Source organism: Lynx rufus, unplaced genomic scaffold (genome assembly GCF_022079265.1).
Source record: "Lynx rufus isolate CCGP_SWC_20201006 ecotype Redwood Valley unplaced genomic scaffold, mLynRuf1.p SCAF_6, whole genome shotgun sequence".
NCBI classification, from domain to species: Eukaryota; Metazoa; Chordata; class Mammalia; order Carnivora; family Felidae; genus Lynx; species Lynx rufus.
This window is the reverse complement of record NW_025814878.1, coordinates 135287783-135314037: the sequence shown is the minus strand read 5'-3', so window position 1 is coordinate 135314037 and position 26255 is coordinate 135287783. Positions and strand designations below refer to the sequence as shown.

Genomic DNA, 26255 nt, shown 5'->3' with positions numbered 1-26255 from the left:
CGCCTTTGCCGCGGCGCTGGCCCCGCCCTGGCCATTTCCGCCGCTGCGCAAGCCGGGGCGCCTGGGGCGGGGGGCGGGGTCTGGACTCCGGGGAGGGGGCGGGCCCGGGGGCGGGGCGCGGAGTCCGGGCCCTTCGGGCACGAGGCGGCGCGGGAGCCAGCCGCGGGGTCCCGGCTGCGAGCTGCGCGCGAGGTAGGCTCTGTTGCGCGCGGAGAGGGTGCGGGAGAAATGGCTAGCCTTGCTGGGTGCGAGCCTGTGGTCGGATTCCGGAATGGGGCATCCTGACGACCGTGGGCAGCCCAGCAATGTACGCCCTGAAACGGGATCAGGAAGCAGAGTGGGATCTGGGAATAACGAGGTCGCGCCGTGAATGACCTTTCTGAGTCCAGGATTTAAAGTGCCCCTAAAGCATCGTCCTCTATTAGTAGTTTTTAAGAAAAGAGAAATACTCGTTTAATGGTCAGTGATGCTCTGGGGGCGAGGGCAGGGGTGAGGGTAGGGGTAGGGGGGTGGGAACTGGGGTGCCGTAAAGATTTTGTCTTGCTCCAAGGCTGTTATACAGTTGTATGCATGTTTTAAGAGCCATACTCTTGAAATTTTGCACCTTAGAGAAGTTATTCTTCAACTTAGCAACATTTAAAAATAAATCTAGGGGGCGCCCGTGTGGTTCAGTGGGTTGAGTGGCCCACTTTTGATTAGCGCTCAGGTCATGATCCCAGGGTTGTGAGATGAAACCTGGCATCCGGCTCAGGAGCCTGGAGCCTGCTTAAGATTCTCTCCGCCTCTGCCCCCTCTCCCCTGCTCATATGCGAGCTCTCTCTGTAAAAATGATAAATAAAAATAAATCGAAAGTAGAAACATTTTTTTTTGAAGAGGTTAGAGAGGAAACCAGACTTGAGAGTCCACCCATGGAGGACTTGGGGGCCAAACTAGCACATCTGTTTCTGTGTATGGGCAGGAGTAATTGTGACTTTTGCCTTTCCTGACTGTTATAATTTGCACTTTTCTTAAAAAAATTTTTTGAGGGGCGCCTGGGTGGCTCAGTTGGTTGAACAGCCGACTTCGGCTCAGGTCATGATCTTGCGGTCCATGAGTTCGAGCCCCGCGTCGGGCGTTGTGCTGACCACTCGGAGCCTGGAGCCTGTTTCAGATTCTGGGTCTCCCTCTCTCTCTGACCCTCCCCGGTTCATGCTCTGTCTCTGTCTCAAAAATAAATAAACGTTAAAAAAAAATTTTTTTTTTTAAATTTTTTGAGAGAGCGTACCTGGGCACGTGGGGGAGGGGTAGAGGGAGAGAATCTTAAGCAGGCTCCACACCCAGCACACAGACCGCCCCCCCCCAGGGGCTCTCACGACAGAGAGATCAAGACCTGACCCAAAATCAAGACTCTGGATGCTTAACTGACTGAGTCACCCAGGCAACCCTATAATTCACACTTTTATCTTGTTATAAAAAGAAACGTTTTATTTCTCTAAAAATAAGAGGTGGTTAAGTTATATACATGATGTTAACTTTTGTTTCAAGTTTGTGTGAAAGGAATAGAAGTGTACAATTCCAGATTGCCCTGGTTTTATGATAAAATTCTGTTTCCTTTTTGTTTTAAATAGAGAACTGCATTATAAGAGCTCAAGCTGAGGTTCCAGAGTTTCTTGCTGAAAATGTAGATGGCAACACTGCTCCTCTTTTTTGCTTTTCTGTACCCAATGTAATCAGATACTTCCCCTGACCTCTCAGAAAACTGAAAGTCACCTCCTGACATCAGCAGGACCTTGCAAAAGCATTTGTTAACAAATGTTGGCTGAGAAGTGAATTTATGTTCCCAGTTGCAAGGGAGGTGCCTTCTCCTTAAATCCTAAGCACACTAGAACCAAACTTTGCAGTAAAGGGAACTTTTCCAGAAACACCTGCTCTTATGTAATGTTTACTATTCTCATTGATAAATCATTAAATTAAACCCGCCAATAGTAGCATGTGAGTATACTCCAAACTAAAATAGTTTCACTAATGGTTCAAATAATTATGTTAGAATGTTAGAATTATTGTCCTTAGTATAACAACGTTCACATTGAAAGGACAGGCATTTTTCTCATATGTTCAGAGGGACTTGCAGTTATATTTAAGTGTCTTTTTTTCCCCCCAGTTCCATTGTGTGCCTTTTCCCATGCAAAAAAAGAAACTACAAGAAAAATTATTTGAAAACACCAACTTATGGAATAGAGATGGGATATCAAACCCACATATCTAATTTTGCGCCTTCCTAAAACCCCACCAAAACAGCAATAGGGTAGGGAGGACAGGTGAGACAAAAAACCATAAAACTGCAGATGGACAAGTGGTAAAGGATTCTGCAGACTGAGGAAAGCTAAATTCTTTTTTTTTTTTTTTTTAAAGTAAGCTCCATGCCCAACATGGGGCTTGAACTCATGACCCTTGATCTCATGACCCTAAGATCAAGAGTCACATGTTCTACCAGCTGAACCAGCCACGCACCCCTCAAGAAAGCTAAGCTATAAACCAGTGTTGGGGAAAGCCAATAAGCAACCCCATTCGCATTATAGAATCCCCCAAATGCTCAGGAATTAGCAGCACCAGGTTCCTCTGGGACGTGGAAGGGTGTGGTTGAAACTAGGAGCATTACTTGAAATTCTGGCTCAGAAAAGGCTAAATCCCCAGATCCCTTTACCAACTCCCTGCAACAAGGTGTCTGTCTCTTGCCACACCAGCAGACTTGGGGAGTTTATTCCCTGCAGAAGGTAAGGAGTCTCTGGACTAGGGAGATACAAATACACAGTTGGGGATTTGAGTGCCATATTGAGAATGGAGATTAATTGAACACAAGCAAACTGAATGCTGGGGCCCTCTCACTTCTGTCCTTTTCTTATGTGAGTATAGAACCATGGCTTCCAAGAACTTGATCCTTATCACAGGGACTGAGAGATCCATCTATGAAAAGTCTGCCCAGTCAAAAGAAGACAAAGATAGTGACATCTAGGTTTCCAAATGAAATCCACTCACATCATCCTTAAGGTGCAGCTTACAGTCAGTGAACCCACCCACATACTTAAACATCTAATCAGCTTTTTGGTACTGCTCTTAAATATGAGCAGATAAAAAGAATTGCTAGGCATTTAAGGAAAGTCACTAGTTGGAAAGACAGAAGACAAAAAAAACAGAAAAAGTGACTCATAAGCAGCAGACTATGCAGATAAATAAGAGAAAATATTACATCTATTCTATATATGAAATAACTAATATAAAAAGAACATCAGAAACAAAAAATGAGCTCTTGAAAATTAAAGACTTGATAGGAAAGAAAAACCAAATAAAAAATTTTGTTTAAAAACTAAATAGAAAGGTAGAAGGATAAAAATTAAGGCAGTCTCTCAGAAAATAGAGCAAAAAGATGAACAGCTGGAAAATGGGAACAAAAATGCTAGAAATTTACAATACTAGGTCAGGAGGCTCTACGGCCAAATAAAAGAGGTCTGAGAAAGAGAAAGAGAAACAAAAGAGGGACATAAATTATTATCTGAATAATTCAAGAATGTTTCCAGCATTGAGGGATATGACATTTCCAGATTAAAAAACTCAGCCAAATTGTTGAAAGCAGATTCAAAAGAAGGCACAGAATTATGAAATGGGAAAAACTAGGGTCAAAGAAGAGCCTTGAGAGAGAGCAAAACATTGACCTTTTGGAAAATATCAGGATCAGAATGTCTTTGAACTTAAGCAATACCCCTGGAAGCTAGAAGACAATGGAACTACTTTTTTCAAAATTGTGAGAGGAAAAGATTTCTAACCAAGAATTCTATACCCAGCAAAACTATACATCAAGGATCTGGAATAGTATGAAGACATGTCGTACATGCAGAATCACAAAAACCTTTTCTCCTGTGCACCCTTTCTTAGAAAGCTGTTGAAAGTTGTGCTTCACCCTTTTGGGTGAATAACCAAAAAAAGAGTAAAAGAAAGGGAATCATTAAAAGAGAAGGAGATCTTCAGGGTGATGAACAAGAGTGATCCCAGAATGCTAGCTATGCAGTGGGAACAGGGAACATCCAGGCCAGAAGGCTCCCAGAGAGTCCCCTCCAAGATGATGCTATTGGTAGAGTATCTGATAAGAGATTGAGAGTGTACTGATAGGAGATTGGGACAATTGGTAGAGCTTAGAGTTGAACTAGTAACAGGTACATAGGGATTTTATATAAATGAAAAAGTAAGACAGCTATTAACTAGAAAATAAAAAGTTGTACAGAAAAGTAATCATAGAATACTATGTGGTTCAGCTGTGAATAGTATTTAACTGGTCATAATAATGTGTACTCCAAATGTTTGATCAAAAATAGGCCATGTCTATTGGGGCATCTGGGTAGCTTAGTCGATTAAGCATCCAGCTCCCAGTTTGGGTTTAGGTCATGATCTCATGTTTCGTGGGTTTGAGCCCTGCATCTGGCTCTGTGCTGACAGTGCAGAGCCTACTTGGGATTCTCTCTCTCTCTACCTCTGTCCCTCCCCTGCATGCGTGTGGTTGCATGCATGCTCTCTCTCTCTCTCTCTCTCTCTCTCTCTCTCTCTCTCAAAAATAAATAAGCATTTTTTTAAAGATGTAAGTCAGTTTATTTAAAGATCCTTCCTAATAAGCAATATGAGGTATGCTTCTACAATTAGGCTCACTGAGAAGTAATCTTTTGGATGGCTTTTCCTTGGATGTTGAAATATTTTTAAAAGCCATATTGCTAACGATAATAGGTTTTCTTTTTTTAAGTTTATTTTGAGAGAGAGAACACTGCCATGTGCTTGTGAGTTGGGGAGGGGCAGAGAGAGAGAGACAGAGAATAAGGATAATGGGTTTTTATTTCATTTATCGATAGAATTGCGATGCCCTTAAATGACAACATTGTGAATATTTTCCTTGCAGGTATTTAAGGCATCTGTTTGTAAGGCAAAGGTGTGCATGAAACTATGGATGATACAAGCACTTTAATTGATGTTAAAGAGTACCCCGATACCGAGGTACAGAAAAACCGAGTACTAACTCTGGAAGAATGGCGAGAAAAGTGGGTGGACGGCAAAATTGGATTTCATCAAGAACAAGGACATCAGTAAGAAATGTTTGGTATATATAACAGAGAAATGCTCCATCAGAAACTGACTTTGGAAATAGAAATAATAATATAGGTACACAATATATGACTGATTATAAAGTGAACGTTTTTAGTTTTTCACCTTTTATCGTCTCTGAAATACAGCGCATCTCTGGCATGTCTTAGGTTTATCAGCAATGTTAGCTCTTCCCAGGGGGTATAGATAATGGTGTCTTACAATTGAAGGCATCTGAGATTTATGAAATATGTCTTGTTTTAAGCCCCTGTAGCATCCGCATGTTGGTCATACACATTTATATATATGGCAGATGCCCACATTAATGCGTGTATCTCTTTATACTGAAAGGTGGCGATGTTCTGACTTTGCTTTCCAATAGCGTGTGTTCAAATGTAAAGTGTTATCTATATAATACTTTTTCTTCCTGTATGTAGGAAAAGAAGCTGAGAAAAATTAATACATGAAATAGGATGCTGAGCAATGTGTTAGTAGTGGTGTGTTAGTAGTGGTAAGCTTTGAAGCAGTAGCAATGTATCATGGGCCAGTGCTAAGTAAAGTGGTCAGACTTGTTCTAGGCAGCTACTCTTACTTCCCAGGGGATGACGACATCATCATCATCATCACTATCACTGTATTTGCCCACTGAGTGGTAGTTGGGGCATCTTCCCAGAGCCATTATATGGGTTATCTTTGTCATGTGGGTGGCCTTAGAAGAGCCACATCTCTACAGAGGGAATTAACTACAGAATTAAACTTTCCAGAGTCTAAGATGTGAGTACACATTTAGATAGCTTCTCATAAAATGAATGTTGAAAATTCAGTGGGTCCAGCGGCTCCCCATCTCTCTCTCTCTCTCTCTCTCTCTTTCTCTCTCTCTCTCTCTCACTCTCTCACTCACACACACACACACACACACACATGCATACATTGGGGAATTAATAAAGAATTTTTAAAACCTATCAACCAAGGGGCGCCTGGGTGGCGCAGTCGGTTAAGCGTCCGACTTCAGCCAGGTCCGTGAGTTCGAGCCCCGTGTCGGGCTCTGGGCTGATGGCTCAGAGCCTGGAGCCTGTTTCCGATTCTGTGTCTCCCTCTCTCTCTGCCCCTCCCCTGTTCATGCTCTGTCTCTCTCTGTCCCAAAAATAAATAAACGTTGAAAAAAAAAATTTAAAAAAAAAAAAAAACCTATCAACCAAGAAAAATAACTTTTAATTACAAATGAGGAAAGTTCCAGGGTTAAGTCAGATGTCAGATGACTTACTATCTGTTGACTAAGCAAGTTATTTAACCTTCTTTTTCTTCTTATGTAAACTGGAGAGTGTAATAATGAATGTTATCTATTTTGTAAAGTTGTAGGGGATATTAAGTGAGAAAGTGCATGAAAAGTACTTAGCATCATGTGATTGTAATCCTTTCCTCTGTGCATTAGGCTAAAGAGAACAAATCTTTTTTTTTCTCCCCAGATTATTAAAGAAACATTTGGATACTTTCCTTAAAGGCGAGAATGTTCTGAGAGTATTTTTTCCTCTTTGTGGAAAAGCAGTTGAGATGAAATGGTAAGAGCAGATGAGCATTAACACACTTTCTTGACATGATGACAAATACTTTAGGTGAATATTTTAAAAGATACAGGTTTAAAAGCTCCACTCTCAGGAAATATACAGGGATCCTTTATTTTTGGTAGATTATTACTGCTGGGTTCGTAGAGATAATATTCTCAGTAAGACACAGCAGAAACAGAGGTGTGGCCTTTCTTTATTGGGTTTCTAAGAAAAATTATCATTTATTTATAATCCTATAAATATAATTATAATTTGGAACCAGTGGTGGGGTCTCAAGGCATGCAGGCAGCTAGGCTTTACTCTTAGGTCTGCGACATCTTTGTGCAGTTTCATTTTTGTAGGTGGTTTAGGAATTTGGATGAGTTAATTTTAGATAGTTTGATTAGAGGTGGTCAGAAAAATTCAAAACAAATTACAACTCTTGGGCAATAAAACATGTAGCCCACGGTTCAACTCAGCTCTCCCCTCCCACTACAAGCACATAGGCAATTGTTTTCAAGAATCATTGTTACAAAACTGTTGATGAGGAAAGTATTTCTTGTAAGTAATTCTCTGTGGAGAGAATTCACTTTAATTAGCAAGCCACTATTACTGTAGATTATCCTAAAATCACAAACCTGGCAATCGTCTTCTATATATGACTCAGTTGCGGTAATCATGCACAGACCTGCTAAGAAGTACCACTAATTTATTACCTTGAGGGGTGCCTGGGTGGCTAAGTCGGTTGAGTGTCTGACTTCAGCTCGGGTCACGGTCTCACGGTTTGTGGGTTCGAGCCCCAGGTCGGGTTCTGCGCTGACAGCTCAGAGCCTGGAGCCTACTTCAGATTCTATGTCTCCCTCTCTCTCTGCCCCTCCCCTGCTTACACTCTGCTCTCTCTCTCTCAAAAATAAATAAACATTTAAAAAAAATTTTTTTAAATTTATAACCTTGAATGTTGAGAATTTTGATCATTAGGCAGGAAAGAAAATTTTAAAGTATTAAAAAGATTAGTAAATGAAAAATTTAGCGACTTGAAGATGCTCCATTTCCTGTAAAAATGTAGGTGGCTGACCCACAAAACATGAATGCATTTGGAGCTGATTTTCAAGTACCGATGTGGCGTTCTTGCAGCCAGCACACCCACAGGCTCAACTTGTAGTAGCTGAGCACCTGTGACATGGCTGACATGGCTTACGATTCTAGTGTGGCCATGACATTGAGAATATTTAAACTGTATTACTAGACATATCCCTAACCAAGTCACTAAACCAGAAGAGTTGCTTTGGAAACTCCTTACAAGAAAAGCATTAACTCTAGAAACAGACGGTCTTATTGCCCTGTGGTTAAGTACTAACCATCTAGCACTAGCAGAGGTTTTGAGACAAGATTAGGAAATGGAATGAGTAAATAGACAATTAAATGTGATTGTCAGATATTTGGATCCAAAGTCATGTGTAACAAAAATACCAGAACTGGGGCGCCTGGGTGGCTCAGTCAGTTAAGCATCTGACTCTTGATCTTGGCTCAGGTCATGATCTCACGATCTGTGAGTTCAAGCCCCATGTGAGGTTCTGCACTGACCGCGTGGAGCCTGCTTGGGATTCCGTCCTCTTCTCTCTCTGCCCCTCCCCCCACTCGTGTTAGCACACACCCCCCCAAAATAAATAAATAAACATTAAAAAAAAAATACCACAACTAAGCTGTTAGAATTGTAAGTTATTATATTAGAAGATTTTTCATTTATGTATCTAATTTGTGTATTAGGGTCTGTACAGATACCAGATGTGAATAGATAACTATGAGGCGAGGCCCAAAAGTGTTAAAATAAAATGTTTAAGACATTTTCTTAGGTTTTTTTAAGGATGGTATATTCCAATATAATCCAGCCTATGCCAGTCTATAATAGGCTATATTTTGTTTTCCATATGTCAAATATAAATAAAAATCTTCACAGCCAGTTTGGATAACTTTGTAGGAAGAATTAAAAAAAAAAAAAAAATTCCCTGGAGACACCTGGGAATTCTCTGGCTCAGTTAGTAGAGCATGCACCTCTTGATCTCAGGGTGGTGAGTCCAAGCCCACATTGGTCATGGAACCTACTTAATAAAAGTAAAAAAACTTTTTTTTTTTTCAATTGTTTAATATATAAATAAATAATAAAATAAAATATTCCCTGTATGTTAACTTATGAATTTAGGAGGAAATAAAAAACTTTTTTTTTCAATTGTTTAATATATAAATAAATAATAAAATAAAATATTTCCTGTATATTAACTTATGAATTTAGGAGGAAATATGAAAGACCAGTTATTCATATGTTTATTTTAGGGCTGTAAAACAGTTCACGCTCTGACCTCATTGAAAGTGGTAGTCTTGTGTGGACGATAGGTACAATCCGTTCTGCTATACCTCGTTTCAAAAATGCTGTTTTCACTCTAACTCCACTGATAAATCAGGGGACGATTTGAGCGTGACGTGAATTTCACCTTCACTTACGTGCAATTTCATCTACAAGAAACATGAAGGAAGAGCAGAAAACTACAGGCAGCTGTGTGTGAAGGGACAAAACACACCCATGCACACACCCCACACAGTTCCCCGACACCTCAGTTCACCTGTGTGCTGTGAGCCACTCCTATCCACAGCTGTTGTTAGAACTTTCCAGTCACCCCCATTCTATCAGTGCACAATAACTTACAAGTTGCTTCCCTTCCAACATTCACTTCTAAGAGTAAGCTTCAGGTCTTTCTCAATGTCACATTGCCACACGCTAGTATTTATATATTTTGTAACCATATAACAGGCGTAAAACTGTGCCACCGTTTCTATCAGGTTCCCGTCTTTCTTCTTTTTTTCTCTTTTTTGGTAAGATGTTATTTATTTTTTAGGAAATCTCTACACCCAACGTGGGGCTCAAACTCACAACCCCACGGTCAAGAGTCACATGCTCTACTGACTGAGACGGCCAGGCACCCTCTGTTTGTCTTCTTTTTAATAATGTGGCACTGACGAGAATTGTTTTTTTTCTTATGTATTATTTATGCAGTTTGTTTCTAAATTTTCACTGTATATTTTTGAGAAAATCCAGAGTCACAGAGTTAAGTTATGGCAAATGTGTAACCGCTTTCCAAAAAAAAAAAAAAAAATTAAGGTCTGATTGACATATAACATGGCATTAGTTTTAGGTGTATAATGATTTGATATTCGTATATATTGCAAAATGATCTCCACAATAAGTGTAGTTAACATCCCTCACCATACATAGTGGGAGAATTTTTTTTTCTTGTGATGAGGACTTTTAAGATCCACTCTTTCAGCAACTTTCAAATATTCAGTATGGTATTAACTATAATACTGTATAACATGCTGTGCATTACATCCCCATGGCTTACTTATTTTCTAACTGGGAATTTTGACCCTTTCACTCATTTCGACTACACTCTGCCCCTGCCTCTGGCAACCACCTGTCTGTTCCCTGAATCTATGAGCCTTTTTTTCTTTCTTTTTTTTTTAGATTCTACATATAAGTGAGGCCATACTGTATTTGTTTTTCTCTGTTAAACTTAATTCATTTAACACAATGCCCTTAAGGTCCATTCATGTAGTCACAAATGGCAAGATTTCATTTTTTTTTTAAGTTTATTTATTTATTTTTAAGAGAGGCAGAGACAGCATGAGCAGGGGAAGGGCAGAGAGAGAATCCCAAGCAGGCTCCGTGCCAAATGGCTGAATAATGTTCCACTGTGACAAAGTTTTTTTATTTGTGCCCCAACCCCCACTTTCCCCATAAGCCTTTCGATTTTTATTGCATAATTTTGCATTACACAGTGATTTTTAGGGATGCCTATGTTGCATTATAGCAGAACTGACTGTATGTGTTTGTTTAATTTGACATGAATCAGTACTGTGCCTAGATATTTGTGCTACTAGGGCTATTTCCCCCGGAGTCAAGATCCCGCAGCTGTGAATTCTGTAATTACACAACTTAGAAGGAAAACACTAGTTATTTGTATATGGCAATTCGATACGTTTCTGGATAGTGTTGATGGTAAGTAAATGGAAGTTGTAAGATTATAGAAATGGATGCTAACGTCATAGAGCCCTGTGCCCAGTACCATGGCTCTTAGCCACGTGTGACGATTTGAATTTAAATCACACTAGCCACATCTCCAATGCCCAGTAGCCAATGTGCTTAGTGGCCAGTGGTTTGGACAATACAGGTACAGACCCCTCTGTCATCACAGAAAGTTTTAATGGACAGGGCTAATTTAGAGAAATTAAAAAGCATTTCTAATCCACAGAATGCTTTTAAATAAGAAACTCTTCTAATCAGATCCATTTGTGACAGACCCATGTTTTAAGGTATAGGTTTTCAAATTTTTAATTTTTTCCTAAGGTCACGTAAATCAATTTTTCAGAATTCCAGGTACCACTAAGCTTGAGAATACATAGATGCACTTCCCTACAAGTTCTGTGAAACCCTGTGAACCTGAGTTTGTGCTAATCCCTTAAAATTAAGGGAACTGAATGTTTATTGGCGTATGCTCTTTTATTTAGTAATGTATCCGAAATAAAAATTTTAAGTGTGAATAACATGATTTCATGCAGGTTTGCGGACCGAGGACACTGTGTAGTGGGTGTGGAAATCAGCGAGCTTGGGATTCGGGAATTTTTTACAGAGCAGAATCTTTCTTACTCGGAAGAGCCCATCATGGAAATTCCTGGAGCCAAAGTATTCAAGGTATATTTTGTTTTTGGTAAATAAGTATTTCCATACCGCCCCACCCCCAGGAAAAGGTTTCTCTTAGAGAAAGTTAAGTTACTGTACAGATGTCACGTGACCCCACTTTATCAGATTCACCAGGACACTATAGCGTTTAAAGAACTAGGGCTTGAAAGGTGATAGCTAGATGTGCACAAATGTATTAAAGAGCTGATGTTGGGGTGCCTGGGTGGCTCAGTTGGTTAAGTGACCAACTTTGGCTCAGGTCGTGACATCACAGTTTGTGAGTTTGAGCCCCACATCAGGCTCTGTGCTGACAGCTCAGAGCCTGGAGCCTGCTTTGGATTCTGTGTCTCCCTCTCTCTCTGCCCCTCCCCGCTTGTGCTCTGTTTCTCTCTTTCAAGAAAACAAACACACACAAAAAAATTTTTTTTTTAATAGCTGATGTCAAAGCCCATCTATAATCATGATTTTGATTTGGGTTTGTTAGTTTTATTTATAAACAGGCATTCCTGAGAATTTCTTGTGCCACTCCCTGCAAAGGACATTGAAGAGATCAAAGCATAGTCCCTGCCCTAAAGAATCTGTTAGCTGAGAAGAGAAACACAGAGGAAGCTGTTTGTCACACACAGAGCTAAGTGTAACGACACAGGGTATAAAGGGAATAGACAGGAGAGTCCCCTAACCCAGCCTCGCAGGGCTCGCTGAAGCGTGGTGACGGTCAGGCAGTCTAGTACACATTCTCAGATGCCCCGTGACGCTGGTCCTTCATCCTGTGCAGGAAGGGTTTTAAGTTGGAGCCTGATGCGGCCAGATTTTCTTTTGAGACGAACCACCCTTGTGGCGTCAGGGAAGCGGCCTCCCGGCAGAGAGACCAGCTGGGAGGCCGCGTGCGGAGGGCCAGGGAAGAGCTCCTGAAGGCTGGCGCCGGGAAAGCCACAGGGCATATAGAGGAACAGGCGGCTCAAAGCAGTGTTTAGGATGTTACACTGGCAGGATTTAAGATTAACTGAGTGGGAATCGGGGGGGAGCTGAGTTTGCCCTTTCAGCCCAGATGACTGGAATGGATGGCAGAGAATAAACGAGAAACAAGCTCAAAGGGCAGAGCAAATGAGTTTTCCTCTCGGGATGATGAGTTTGGGGCCCCTGCCTGGCTCAGTTGGTAGAACGTTCGACTCTTAATCTCCGGGTTGTTACAGATTACTTTTTTTAAAAAAGTGAGTTTAAGAGGCCTGTGTGATGGTGAAGGTGTAGCTGGCAAATGGCTCTATGTCTCCGGGAGACGTTTGGGCTGGAAATGACGGATTTGGGAGTGGTCTTCGTCCTCTGACCACAGTGAGCCAGGTAGACAGCTTCGTCTGCTTGGGATAATAATGTGGGAATAAAAGACCACCCAAATGGGAATGAGTGAGGCTGTTTTTTGTTTTTTGTTTTTTTTTTTTTTTCAATTTTTTAATGTTTATTCTTGAGAGAGAGAGAGACAGAGTGCAAGTGGGGAGGGGCAGAGAGAGAGGAAGACACAGAATCTGAAGCAGGCTCCAGGCTCTGAGTTGTCAGTACAGAGCCCGATGTGGGGCTTGAACCCACGGACCATAAGATCATGACCTGAGCTGAAGTCGGATGCTTAAGCAACTGAGGCACCCAGGCACCCCTGTTTTACTTTTTTAGAGAGAGAGAGAAAGCATGTAAGGAAGGAAGGGCTGAGGGAGAAAAAGAGACACACAGAATCCCGAGCAGGCTCCGTGCTTTCAGCACAGAGCCTGACACAGGGCTCCATCCCACGACCCTGAGATCACGACCTGAGCCAAAATCAAGAGTCAGACACTTAACTGACTGAGCCACCCAGGCACCCCTAGAACCCAATGACACATCGTCGCAGCGAAGGCTGTGCTTTGGTTTCCCAGGCTAGCGGCCACAGAAGTCACGGGTCCAAGTTCTCTAGTCCTACATGGTCTGGCCATTGTCCACTGGTACATTCAGTCTCTCACAAAATACTCTTTTCTAAATATCTGAAACTAATTGTGGGTTAGTAGGAGGCTTGATAGTACTTCATTTTACAGCTTCCTCCCCACTCCCTGCCCCCCACCCCCATTCTCAAATCATCTAAGAATCCCAGGGTTTACTCAGTTCAGAGACTAGTCTTGGAGCAAACAATGGTTCTCAGCCCCGGGGGCACATTTGCAAAGGTCTGTGGATCTTTCAAAATTCCCCATCTGAGGGTTCAGCCCAGCTCAGTTAAATCCGAAACTCTAAGGGTGGGGCTGGGGATCAGTACTATTCAAAGCTTCCCAAAGTTGAGACTCACTGGCTGTCCTCCCTGCTGACACGCCCACCCCTCTGGGTTGCCCCCCCACGGTGCTTCCAGACTGGTCTTTAGAGACCCTTGTCTATTTGTAAGCCTCCGTTGGTGCGTCATTTAAGAATAAAATCCGACAGTTGCCTGTGGACCCCTGGTTTTGCTCTCTTTCATTCATCAGCTCATTGCCTGAGCACCTTGTGGACAGAACTATCCTGGGTTCTAGAGAGCGGGTGTGAATTTGGCACAGACTCTGACCGCAGTGAGGACAGGCTGGTGGAGCAGAGCCGCGCGGGTATAAACACTGAATACAGGATGGCCTGTTCTGTTCTGGTTGTGTGCCTGAGAACGTGAGAACCCAGAAGACACAACAGGGAGCTGCCTGACAGCCCCGGGGAAAGGCCAATGAGAGGCAGCCTCTGAAACGGTGTCTGGATGTCTCTGCTAACATTACAGGGGAGCGGGCTGGGGGCGTGGCCCAGAGGGGAGTAACGTGATATGGACTCCGCTGTCCAGGGATGTGAGAAGCCTGGGGGGTGGGGGTGAGGGTGAAGGGCGAGGAAGGAGAGGTCAGTCCACACAACTGCACTTTGCATGAAATGATGTTAAAAATACCTGACCTGGGCACCTGGGTGGCTCAGTCAGTGAAGCATCCAACTTCGGCTCAGGTCATGATCTCACAGGCCGCAAGTTCGAGCCCCGCGTCGGGCTCTGTGCTGGCAGCTCGGAGCCCGGAGCCTGCTTTGGATTCTGTGTCTCCCTCTCTCTCTCTCTCTGCCCCTCCCCTGCTCATACTCTGTCTCTCCCTCTCTCTCCCTCAAAAATAAATAAACATTAAAAAAATTTTTTTTTAATCTGGCCTTTCTCTATCTGCCTGCCTGGTAGTTGGTTGGCCTGTTTACTTATCTTTACCAGTGTCAAAATATCAGGGGTCTGCTAAAGTAAATACTGTTTAGATTGAACAAGCTCTGAAAAGTATAATAGCTAACTAATTCTTCAGGGTTAACTTCTCTCTGATTTTTCTCTTAGAGTTGATCCAAAAGAACCCATATAGGTCTTTAAAAAAAAACAAAAGCACCATTAAAAAAATTATTTGCAGTACAATTCCATTCTTCATGTTTATTATTTTTTAATGTTTATTTCTGAGAGAGAGAGAGAGATAGAGACACAGAGTGTGAGTGGGGGAGGGGCAGAGAGAGAGGGAGACACAGAATCCAAAGCAGGTTCCAGGCTCTGAGCTGTAGGCACAGAGCCCAACACAGGGCTCGAACTCACGAGCTATGAGATCATGACCTGAGCTGAAGTCAGTCACTTAACCAACTGAGCCACCCAGGCGCCCCTCATGTTTATTTTTTTAATGTTTATTTATTTATTGAGAGAGAGAGCTTGAGCACAAGCAGGGGAAGGGTGGGGGGGAGAGAGTCCCAAGCAGGCTTTGCACTATAAGTGCAGAGCCCAATGAGGGGTTCAATCCCACAAACCCTGAGATCATGACCTGAGCCAAAATCAAGAGTTGGATGCTTAACTCACGGAGCCACCCAGGAGCCCCACATTCTTCATGTTTTTTTTTTAATGTTTATTTACTTTTGGGGGGGGGACAGAGGGAAAGGGGGAGAGGGAGAGTGGGGGAGGGGCAGAGAGAGAGAAGGGGACAGCGGATCTGAAGCAGGCTCTATACTGACAGCAGTGAGCCTGATATAGGGCTTATACTCAGGAACCGTGAGATCATGACCCAAGCCAAAGGCAGACAGACATCCAACTGACTGAGCCACCCAGGCTCCCCACATTCTTGTTTAACTACATAGTCTCTCCCTACCACTTTTACTTTGCCCCTCTTGTCTTCCTTCACCATTCAGTTATCCTAACTAAACCGATTTTTTTTTCCTTGACTTTCATTACAGAGTTCTTCAGGGAACATTTCACTGTACTGTTGCAACCTTTTTGATCTTCCCAGGTAGGGCCGAATACCACCTCTGCACTTTTTTTTCTAAATTTCTTTTTTAATGTTTATTTACTTTTGGGAGAGCATGAACAGGGGAGGGTCAGAGAGAGAGGGAGACACAGAATCTGAAGCACACACTCCAGGCTCCGAGCTGTCAGCACAGAGCCTGATGCGGGGCTTGAACTCGTGAACCGTGAGATCATGACCCGAGCCAAAGTCAGACGCTCAACCCACTGAGCCACCCAGGCGCCCCAGCACCTCTGCACCTTTAGTAACTTGAGTGCTTGCCAGGCAGCACTGGGTGAGGGAAGGTCTTTGTATTCCTCCCGTTTACTTGCGGTAGCATTGATTTGAATCTGTGCTCTGCCGTTCTTTTTGCTACAGCCTACGTGTCTGCACACTTGATCATCTTTGTCCCTGGATAGCTTCCAGAACATAGAAAACAGTCTTACAACTCTAGGCAGGTAGGGGAAAAGGAAGGGAGAGCAAGACAATGTCTCCGCTTCACACCTGGTCTGTAACAGAAAGGAATTTCGAAGTGCAGAAGGTGGTGACATCCCATCTCCGGAAAGTCCCGGATATTTGTTGTCACACATAGTTCTTGGGGCCTCCTTCGTGCTCCCAGGTCAGAGTGGAAGGGGGAGGCTCCTGCCGCCGGCCCCTACGACTGGAAGGAGCTCCCCATACCCGCATCAACACGTCCCTGGAGGCTCTGAAAAAGCAGACAGGAGATCCTTAACAGCCGGCGAAATACCAGCATGCACCACGGGGGGCGCTGTTCATCTTGTTCAAGATTTGATTTTTCTTATTTAAGCTGTTGTATTCTTTCTTTTTCTTCCTGACAGAGTGAACATTGGCAAATTCGACAGGATCTGGGATAGAGGAGCATTAGTTGCTGTTAACCCAGGCGATCGTAAATGGTTAGTAATTTGGTTTCTTTAATTATGTTGGCGTTTCCTTTTTGGCCTTCTTAATTTAATACGCTGTACTTTTTCTGAGCTCCAGAAAATTAGACTTTTACTATTTTGAAATAGCTTACTGTGTCCGGCATCAGAAGACCTACGTCCAAAACCCCCTTTGTGTGAAAGGGTAGGATTTGGCCATGCAGACCTGGGACAAGGCTTGTGGCACCGTCCCTTCTGAGCTGTGTTGCCTTGATCAAAGGACTCACCTTCACCAGGTTTCAGTTTACTCTGCACAACAGCAGCTCACCTGCTGACACCACCCCGTCCGCCTCCACTGACATCACCAGGTGGCCGCTGTCTGGCACTTGCTGCGCCAGCCATTGCTGGAAATGTTCTATCAACACTTGGAATCTACCAAACAACCCTGTGGGGTATATGCTACCATTATTCCCATTTTACAGATGAGATTATGGTCAAAGAGATTAACTTGCTTGGGGCGCCTGGGTGGCTCCGTCGGTTAAGCAACTGACTTCAGCTCAGGTCATGATCTCACAGTTTGTGGGTTCAAACCCCACATCAGGCTCTGTGCTGACAGCTCGGAGCCCGGAGCCTGCTTCGGATTCTGTGTCTCCCTCTCTCTGCCCCTCCCCCACTCATGCTCGCTTGCTCGCTCTCGCTCTCTCTCTCCCTCTCTCTCTCAAAAATGGAAAAAATAAACATTACAAAAAATTAAAAAAAACAAACAAAGAGATTAAGTTGCTTGGGCAAAGTTAGGCAGCTAAAACACAACAGAATTGAAATTCTGACCGAGGGAGTTTGGTCAAAGCCCACACTCGTGATCCCTACGTTATTCTATCTGCAAGGGTGCTTGTAGGGATTAAAAGGAAAGACATATGTGGGAAGTGCCTGTCTGCTCTCCATAACTGCTAAATATTAGCTGCTATTATGTCAGAGATTTTGTTATTGACCATTCTTATCGCACCTCGTCTTATTAGAAAATAAAATATGAGAAAGCACACTATGTAATGGCCTCTCCCATGTACTTTCCAATTCAAATATCATTCACATGCTTACTTGGAGATAGCATATAAATGTTGAATTATTTAGTCCTATAGAGGCAGACTCTTTTTTTTTTTTTTTAAGTTTATTTATTTTGAGAGAGACAGAGCGTAAAGAGAAGAGGGGCAGAGAGAGAAGGAGAGAGAAAATCCCAAGCAGGCTCTGTCAACAGGAAGCCCCGTGCCAGGGCTGGGTACCAGGAGCCGTGAGATCACAACCCTAGCTGAAATCAAGAGTCGAACACCCAACCGACTGAGCCCCCCAGGTGCCCCTAGAGGCAGACTAGGATTGCATGCACATCAGTGAAATAAAATAATTTATTAAAAAAATTTTTTTTGGGGCGCCTGGGTGGCGCAGTCGGTTAAGCGTCCGACTTCAGCCAGGTCACGAACTCGCGGTCCGTGAGTTCGAGCCCCGCGTCAGGCTCTGGGCGGATGGCTCAGAGCCTGGAGCCTGTTTCCGATTCTGTGTCTCCCTCTCTCTCTGCCCCTCCCCCGTTCATGCTCTGTCTCTCTCTGTCCCAAAAATAAATAAACGTTGAAAAAAAAAATTTTTTTTTAAAATAAAAAATAAAAAAAATAAAAAATTTTTTTAACGTTTATTTATTTTTGAGACAGAGAGAGACAGAGCATGAACGGGGGAGGGTCAGAGAGAGGGAGACACAGAATCTGAAACAGGCTCCAGCCTCTGAGCTGTCAGCACAGAGCCCGACGCTGGGCTCGAACTCACGGACCGTGAGATCATGACCTGAGCCGAAGTCAGACACTTAACCGACTGAGCCACCCAGGCACCCCAAAATAATTTATTTTAAAGAAATTGTTTCAGGAGTAAGGCTTATTGCCAAACCTAATCTTCTTTTTTTTTTTTTTTAATTTTTTTTTAACGTTTATTTATTTTTGAGACAGAGAGAGACAGAGCATGAGCAGCGGAGAGTCAGAGAGAGAGGGAGACACAGAATCCGAAACAGGCTCCAGGCTCTGAGTGGTCAGCACAGAGCCCGACGCTGGGCTCGAACTCACGGACCGTGAGATCATGACCTGAGCCGAAGTCGGACGTTTAACTGACTGAGCCACCCAGGCGCCCCAAACCTAATCTTCTTTAAGTAGACCATGCCACGTTTTCTTTTTTTTTTTAATTATTTATTTTTTTATTAATTTTTTTTTTAATTTACATCCAAATTAGTTAGCATATTGTGCAACAATGATTTCAGGAGTAGATTCCTTACTGCCCCTTACCCATTTAGCCCACCCCCCTCCCACACCTCCTCCAGTAGTCCTCTGTTTGTTCTCCATAGTTAAGAGCCTGTGAGGTTTTGTCCCCCTCCCTGTTTTTATATTATTTTTGCTTCCCTTCCCTTATGTGCCTCTGTTTTGTCTCTTAAAGTCCTCATATGAGTGAGGTCATATGATATTTGTCTTTCTCTGACTAATTTCACTTAGCATAATACCCTCCAGTTCCATCCACGTAACTGCAAAGATTTTATTTTCAAGTAATCTCTATACCCATCATGGGGTTCAAACTCACAATCTCGAGATCAAGAGTCACATGCTCCACTGACTGAGCCAGCCAGCCCCCCCACCATGCCACATTTTCTTAATATATATTTTCCTTCAGTGATAATGTTTATTTACAGAGACAGAGCATGACTGAGGGAGGGGCAGAGAGAGAGGGAAACACAGAATCTGAAGCAGGCTTGAGGCTCTGAACTGTCAGCACAGAGCCCGATGCAGGGTTTGAACTCACGCACTGCGAAATCATGGCATGAACCAATTGAGCCACCCAGGCGCCCCATTAGGCGATAATTCTCGCTTCTGTTCTCTCTCTTTCTTTGCCACTCCTTCTCCTTCACCTCTTTTCTGGAACCTTCCCCTTCCTCATGTACCTAAAAGTTGTCATTCCCTAAGGGACCATCGTTAGCATTTGCTTGTGGCTGCCTATCTCTTACCCTTGGTCTTTACTAAGCACATCAGTTCTTTTACTGTCATTCAGTTATTCAACAAATGCGCAGAGTTCCTACTGTGTTCTAAATATATATAGGGAAATCACGGAAAAAATCATACATGGTATTTGCCCTCACCGTTTTTATATTCCTAGCTCTGTTCTTTCTCTCAAACATCTGCATCTCATTCCAGTGTTTGCATTGCATTTCTTGTGGGACATCAGTGTGCTTTATCAACTTAAAGTACCACATGAAGCCTCTTTGTTTATAATACACCACATATGTATACTGACCCCGATTCTGCTAAGCATCTGCCTTTGTAGGTGTTTCCTATGCCCTGAGGATGTTCATCCTCTCTGAGGTTAGTCCTTCTCGGGGCTTTGGTTTGTGTGGTTAAAATCCATAAGGCAGTGGGGAGCGAACTGGGAGTCACAGAGCTCACTATGAGGGCACAGATGATGCACATTGTGTTATTTTCCCGCTGGCTGGCAGAGTATATATTTAGCACATAGTCAGAGCTTAATAAATACTTGTAAGATAAACAAATGAAAGCAAACTAGATGCAGAGCAAAGAAAATACACTGTTTCCTACCAGCCACTATCACCTCCTCTGTGCTAGATATAAAGACCATCTAAGTGGCCTCTGGACTGTTATTTCATGGTTAATAAAGAGTAGTGAGATCCCCATCTAGAAGTCTTGAGTAGGGAATCCAGTCCTAGCTTGGGTTCCCTGATTCCCCTGCTGTCTTTCCTCAAGCCCAGCCGTGTGTGTGTGTGTGTGTGTGTGTGTGTGTGTGTGTGAGAGAGAGAGAGAGAGAGAGAGAGAGAGAGAGAGAGATCACAGCTCCAAGTACACCTGAGAACATGTTGGCCTCTCTTACCAGAATAACAACTTACTTTAAGCCAAAAGAAAGATCTTTTTCTTTATCTTGGTCCTGGTACTTAACATGTTAATACCTTATCGCATTCTTGTCATTAACACTGGGCATCTTTCTGCTTTGACCGCATACAGGCAAGTCCTGAGATGTTGGCTGCTCCCAGGTCTCCTGCCTAACATGAATCAGCGGGGTGTACCTCTCTCTCATTTTTCTGAATTTCTTGAAAGTGGCCGAGAAAGTCCACATTCCAAAAGGAATGAAGTATGTCAGTCCTAAGAAACCCTGCCAAACCAGTCTGACTGATCCCCTTCTTGGGGATGACAAGTTAAGTCTTCCTTCTTAAGACCAAGAATCAGAAAGTTAAGTAAAGATCTGTTAGTGGGGCACATGGGTGGCTCAGTTAAGTGTCCGACTTGGGCTCAGGTCATGATCTCAGTTTGTGAGTTTGAGCCCCATGTCAGGCTCTGTGCTGACAGCTAGGAGCCTGGAGCCTGCTTCGGATTCTGTGTCTCCCTCTCTCTGCCCTGCTCGCTTTCTCTCTCTCTCTTTCTCTCTTTCTCTCTCTCTCTCTCTCTCTCTCTCTGTCTCAAAAATAAATAAAAACCTTAAAAAATTTTAAAAGAAAAAAGTTTGCTTTGGTCCCATGCTTTCTCTTACAAGGACATACAACCCACTCAAGCCAGCCCTAACTGGGGGAGTCTACTAAAGAGAATAACAGAAGCTAACCTGGGTGCTTACCACACCCCAGGCAATGTTCCAAGCATTTCATGTGTATAAACTCACTGACTACTCGGAAAACCCTGAGTCAGTTACTAGTCTTATCCCCATTTTACTGAGGACAAAACTGAGGCATAGGGAGATTGAGAGCTTGTCAAGCCTTCCTAGCCACTAAGTGCAGGAACTGGGCTTCATGCTCACACACCTGGCAAAGTGCATGCTCCTAATCCCCATGCTGATCCCCTCCCCAGATACTCCCAGAACTGTGCACAGGGATTACAGTATATCCAAGCCCAGTAGAAACCGCTGTACCAAGAGTCAGGGGGCCTCTCTCAGAGCTGCACAGTCTGTCTCTGCCTGCCTGTCCCTCACAGTGTCTCTACCTCCCTGTGCCCGTCTCCTCTGTGCTCCTAACCTGACCTCAGCTTCCTCTGCTTCCTCCATTTCTGCTCCCACGTGTCTGACTTCCCACAACCACCAGCACCCCAGTACAGCCCCCCAAAGCTCCAGCTTTCCGTACAATGATGACAGCTAACCAGCACCTCCTTTTTGGGTGTCTCGATTCCGGTCCCCAGTGCAGTCACATGATGGCCCAACTCAGCATGCTCTACTGGGGTCACTCTGCCGATGGGGCCCGTCCAAGTCAGGCCCCCTTTCTGAACCGACCAGACGCGGCTGGGTAGTGGCATCCCCTGCTCCCCGGGCGGGACACGTATGGCAAGGACTGTGCCCATAGCACCTATCATTCGTGCTGTACCTGCAGGGCTCTGATTTCACCCTCCCTTGAATTTTTGCCTCTTTGTGAGTCTTGTCCCTCTCCAACTCAGTAGAGGAAAGGGATTGTCTTGTCTTGTACACAGTCTTACATATATGCCCCTGGAGAGGACCCAGTCACCTGGAATATTGTTAAACTACAGCTTTCCCGGCCCCCACTAGCCCACCCCTACTGGATCAGGCTCCGAGGATGGAGTGCAAGCATCCTTTCTTTCAGCAAGTGCTCAGGTGACTGACACCCAGCTGGTCTGGGAGGCCCTGCCTCCCAGTGCTGACAGTGCTTCCGTAGTATGTGTTCCAAGTCGACAGGCCTCCGAGTACCCCATCAGGCCAGAAAGAGCCTCTGCTCACTTCTATGTGACATCTTCTGATCGGGTGAGCCCTGGAAGCCGACCTCCTTTTGATTCCTAGCTTCACTGTTTCCCAGCTTAGGTGGGTGACGTAATTTGCAGACCCGGTTTCTGACATTCAGAATGCGAATCGACTGCAGATAGTCCTTACAAGAATTTAACTCAGTAATGTAGGTGAAAGTGAACCTGATTTCTCTCCCTGCCTCTCACCCGCCTGCAGGCTTTGCCTTTGTAGAGAAATGTGGCTCAGTCAGTTGAGTGTCTGACTCTTGATTTTGGCTCAGGTCGTGATCTTGTGGTTCATGGGATCGAGCCCCGCATTGGGCTCTATGCTGACAGTTCAGAGCCTGCTTGGGATTCTCTCTCCCTCTCTCTCTCTCTGCCTCTCGCCTGCTGATTCATTCTCTCTCTCTCTCTCTCTCAAAATAAATAAATAAACTTGAAAAAAAACCAAGAGAAATGTAACACCTTACTCTGCTGTGTTCTTTTTAGCTATACAGACATAATGCTGTCCCTAACGAGGAAAGGGTTTCGCTACCTCTTGGCTGTTCTTTCTTATGATCCCACTAAACATCCAGGTAAAGTTTTTTGTTGTTTTTCTTTTTTTCAAAGATGTTGCCTCTTTTCCTGATTTAATTCTATGACATGGATAGCATTATGTGCTCCTGATTTAGATCACAGGAAGAATACTGTCTTTTATACATGAAGAAAAGTCTGCTTTGGGCTAATGGAAACAGTAAATGTTTTTTTCCACTTCCCACAAGTTTTCTCGCTCATATTCCATTTTGTTTGCCATTCACAGCTCAGACTGTAGAGGAGAGGAGGAACGGATGGCCCTAATGTAAAAGAAATCTCATGAGCTCTGGAGTAGAAGGAAGAGAGACTGGTTGCCCTGCTTTGGGTAGAGCATATGTGGGTCATCCCTCGTGGTAGGGATGGGTTAGGGGCCCAGACGCATCCTCACAGGAAGATGGGCAGGATGAGGATACTGGGGGGGGGGAGGGGGGGAGGGCCGGAGGTGTGCAGAAAAATCTCTAAACTATTTTTTTTAATTTCTAAAATTTTATAACTTATTGCATTCTTGAATAACAATCTTTGTTTTAAACTTAGAAAAGTGATGTTTTAAGTGTGACGTTTTATAAATATTTACATATGCTAGTCTTCTTTTCTATTTGAGTAAATCAGATCTTAAAACCTCATTTAAAAAATGAGACCTGGGGGGCGCCTGGGGGGCTCAGTCAGTTAAGCATCCGACTTTGGCTCAGGTCATGATCTCATGGTTTGTGAGCTCGAGCCCCGCATCGGCCTCTGTGCTGACAGCTCAGAGCCTGGAACCTGCTTCGGATTCTGTGTCTCATTCTCTCTCTGCCCCTCCCCCACTTGTGCTCTGTCTCTCAAAAATAAATAAATGTAAAATAATAATAATAATATAAAAAATGAGACCTAGGGTCCATAATTAAGTCTGGAGCAATCAGATAGAAATAGAAATTATTGGAGACAGACCTCAGCGCTACTAATCTGATTTAAATTCCATTCCTGAATAGGAGGCTTAAGGCCAGGCCTCTGGGCACAGAACACCACAGGCTCTATCTGAGGGTGGGACTCACAACACCTCAGAAAGGGGCAGCAGCTCAATTTCCTTAAAAGTAAATGGCCTGCAGCAAAGTGGAAGGGATGTGTACAGTGTGAGTGAGTGTTGGAGTCAAGGAAAATCAATACTCAGAAGATGAAGGAAACACTAAGGAATTTGTTCATCAGCTTCATTCTGATTTAAAAGTTCTCAATTCCCGAAAACTGGACGACAGGATGCAAAAGAATGAAACTGGACCACAGAGAAGGAAACAATCAACAAAACCAAAAGGCGGCTTATGGAATGGGAGAAAATATTTGCAAATGACCTACTGGATAAAACGTTAGTATACAAAATAAAGAACTGATACAACTTAATACCCAAAATACGTAAATCCAATTAAGAAATGGGCAGAAGACATGAATAGACACTTTGCCAAAGACATCCAGATGGCCAACAGACACATGAAAAGGTGCTCAACATCACTCTTCATCAGAGAAATACAAGTCAAAACCACGATGCGATATCGCCTCACACCTGTCAGAAATGGCTAAAATTAATAAAAAGAAACAACCGGTGTCAGCGAGGATGCAGAGGAAGGGGAACCCTCTTGCGCTGTTGATGAGAGTGGTGCAGCCACTCTGGAAAAGAGTATGGAGGTTCCTTAAAAAACTAAAAATAGCCCTGTCATCCAGCAATTGCACAACTAGGTATTTACCCAAAGGATACAAAAATACAGATTCGAAGGGATACGTGCACGGTGTTGTTTATAGCAGCATTATCAACAACAGCCAAATTACAGAAATAGCCCAAATGTTCATTGACTAATGAATGGATAAAGAAGATGTGGAATATGCACACACACATGGAATATTAATCAGCTGTGAAAAAGAATGAAATCTTGCCATTTGCATCAACATGGATGGAGCCAGAGAGTATTATGCTAAGTGAAATAAGTCAGTAAGAGAAAGATAAATACCATATGATTTCACTTATATATGAATTTAAGAAACAAAACAGATGAACATATGGGGGAAAAAAAGAGAGAGGCAAGCCAGGAAACAGACTCTTAACTATAGAGAACAAACTGAGGGTTGTTGGATGGGGGGTAGGTGGGGGAATGGGTTTAATTGGTGGTAGGGAGTAAGGAGTACAATCGTAGTGATGAGCACTGGGTGTTAATATGTAGGGGAAATTATGTTGTGTATAGAATGAGTGTACCTAGGTCACTGGAAGCAGACTGAGAAGCGGGCCCTGAGAATTTCTCTTTAGAATTAGATCTATGGAAATTATTCTTCACCATGTTTCTCTTTCACCTAGGCCCACCGTTTTATGTTCCAGATGCTGAAATTAAAAACTTGTTTGGTAAGTTACTTATATTTTAAATAAAATCAATTCTCTGTTTTGACCTGGTAACTATTAGTGTCTAGCAATTTTTTAAATATTTATTTATTTATTTATTTTGTGAGAGCATGCGAGCAGAGGGAGGGGCAGAGAGCAACAGGCAAAGAGAGAATCCCAAGCAGGCTCTGGGTCGTCAGCACAGAGCCCGATGTGGGGCTCCATCTCACAACTGTGTGATCATGACCTGAGCCAAAATTAAGAGTCAGACGCTTCACCCACTGAGCCACCCAGGCTCCCCAAATTAGTGTCTAGAAGTGTATAAAATCAAAGTCAAACCATTTTATTGAAGACTATTTTATCCTAGAAAAGGGACAGATCTCTGTGATATGCCTTTTTAGCTAAGCGGCGTGTTATGTTAAAGGCATCGAATTCTTTCAGAGAGATGGTATGTTTAGTTTAGGTCTTAGGAGTTGTAAGTAGTGATGGTGATTCAGAGTCCAGAGTTTGCTCTTAGCATTTCCCCATTGTCATTCAAAGGCAAAGAAACATCTTCAGTACTTCTTTTAAATCATTTGATGTGTTTTTAGAAGATTCCCTATCGCATTCTTCATCAACTTAGAAACTCATTCCCCTTTCTTGTTTCAGGTTCAACATGCAACATTCATTGCCTTGAGAAGGTTGATGTTTTTGAAGAACGACATAAAAGTTGGGGAATTGACTACATTGTTGAAAAGTTGTATCTACTTACGGAAAAGTAAATGAGACCAGTAAAAACAAGTAATATCAACATGTTTTTGGGCAATTGATAGTTATGCTAAGGCACGAAAATATACTGGATGACTCTTGAGAAAAAGTTGTTCACAAATCACAGAAATATGTATAACTTATACATATGCTCAGAAATATGTATAACTTTATAGAAAAAAGTCATATAAATAAGCTGGTCAAGTAGCTATACAGGAGAGTGTGATGGGATGGTGAAAGAATATACCTGTTTTGCTTAGATATTACAAGAATTTTTTACAATCGGCATGTCTTATATAATTTTAAAAATTAGAAGTTTTAAAGGGGTACCTGCTGCTCAGTCAGTGGAGCACACGACTCTTGATCT

At 43.2% G+C, this 26255-nt stretch overlaps 1 protein-coding gene across 2 annotated transcripts; it reads left to right on the top strand.

Moving 5' to 3' along the window:
* Positions 1-124: 124 nt before the first annotated feature.
* On the top strand, positions 125-26255 carry TPMT (thiopurine S-methyltransferase). Of its 2 annotated transcripts, XM_047102859.1 has the most exons (9): positions 125-192; positions 4919-5102; positions 6567-6659; positions 11256-11388; positions 15568-15620; positions 16454-16528; positions 22723-22808; positions 25121-25165; positions 25790-26255. In XM_047102859.1, exons 2-9 carry the CDS (start codon positions 4963-4965, stop codon positions 25900-25902), a joined length of 738 nt encoding a protein of 245 aa, XP_046958815.1. In that variant the 5' UTR covers positions 125-192; positions 4919-4962; the 3' UTR covers positions 25903-26255. The 2 variants fall into 2 exon arrangements, with proteins under 2 accessions (XP_046958815.1, XP_046958816.1); XM_047102860.1 differs by lacking the exons at positions 25121-25165; positions 25790-26255 and adding an exon at positions 23033-23211.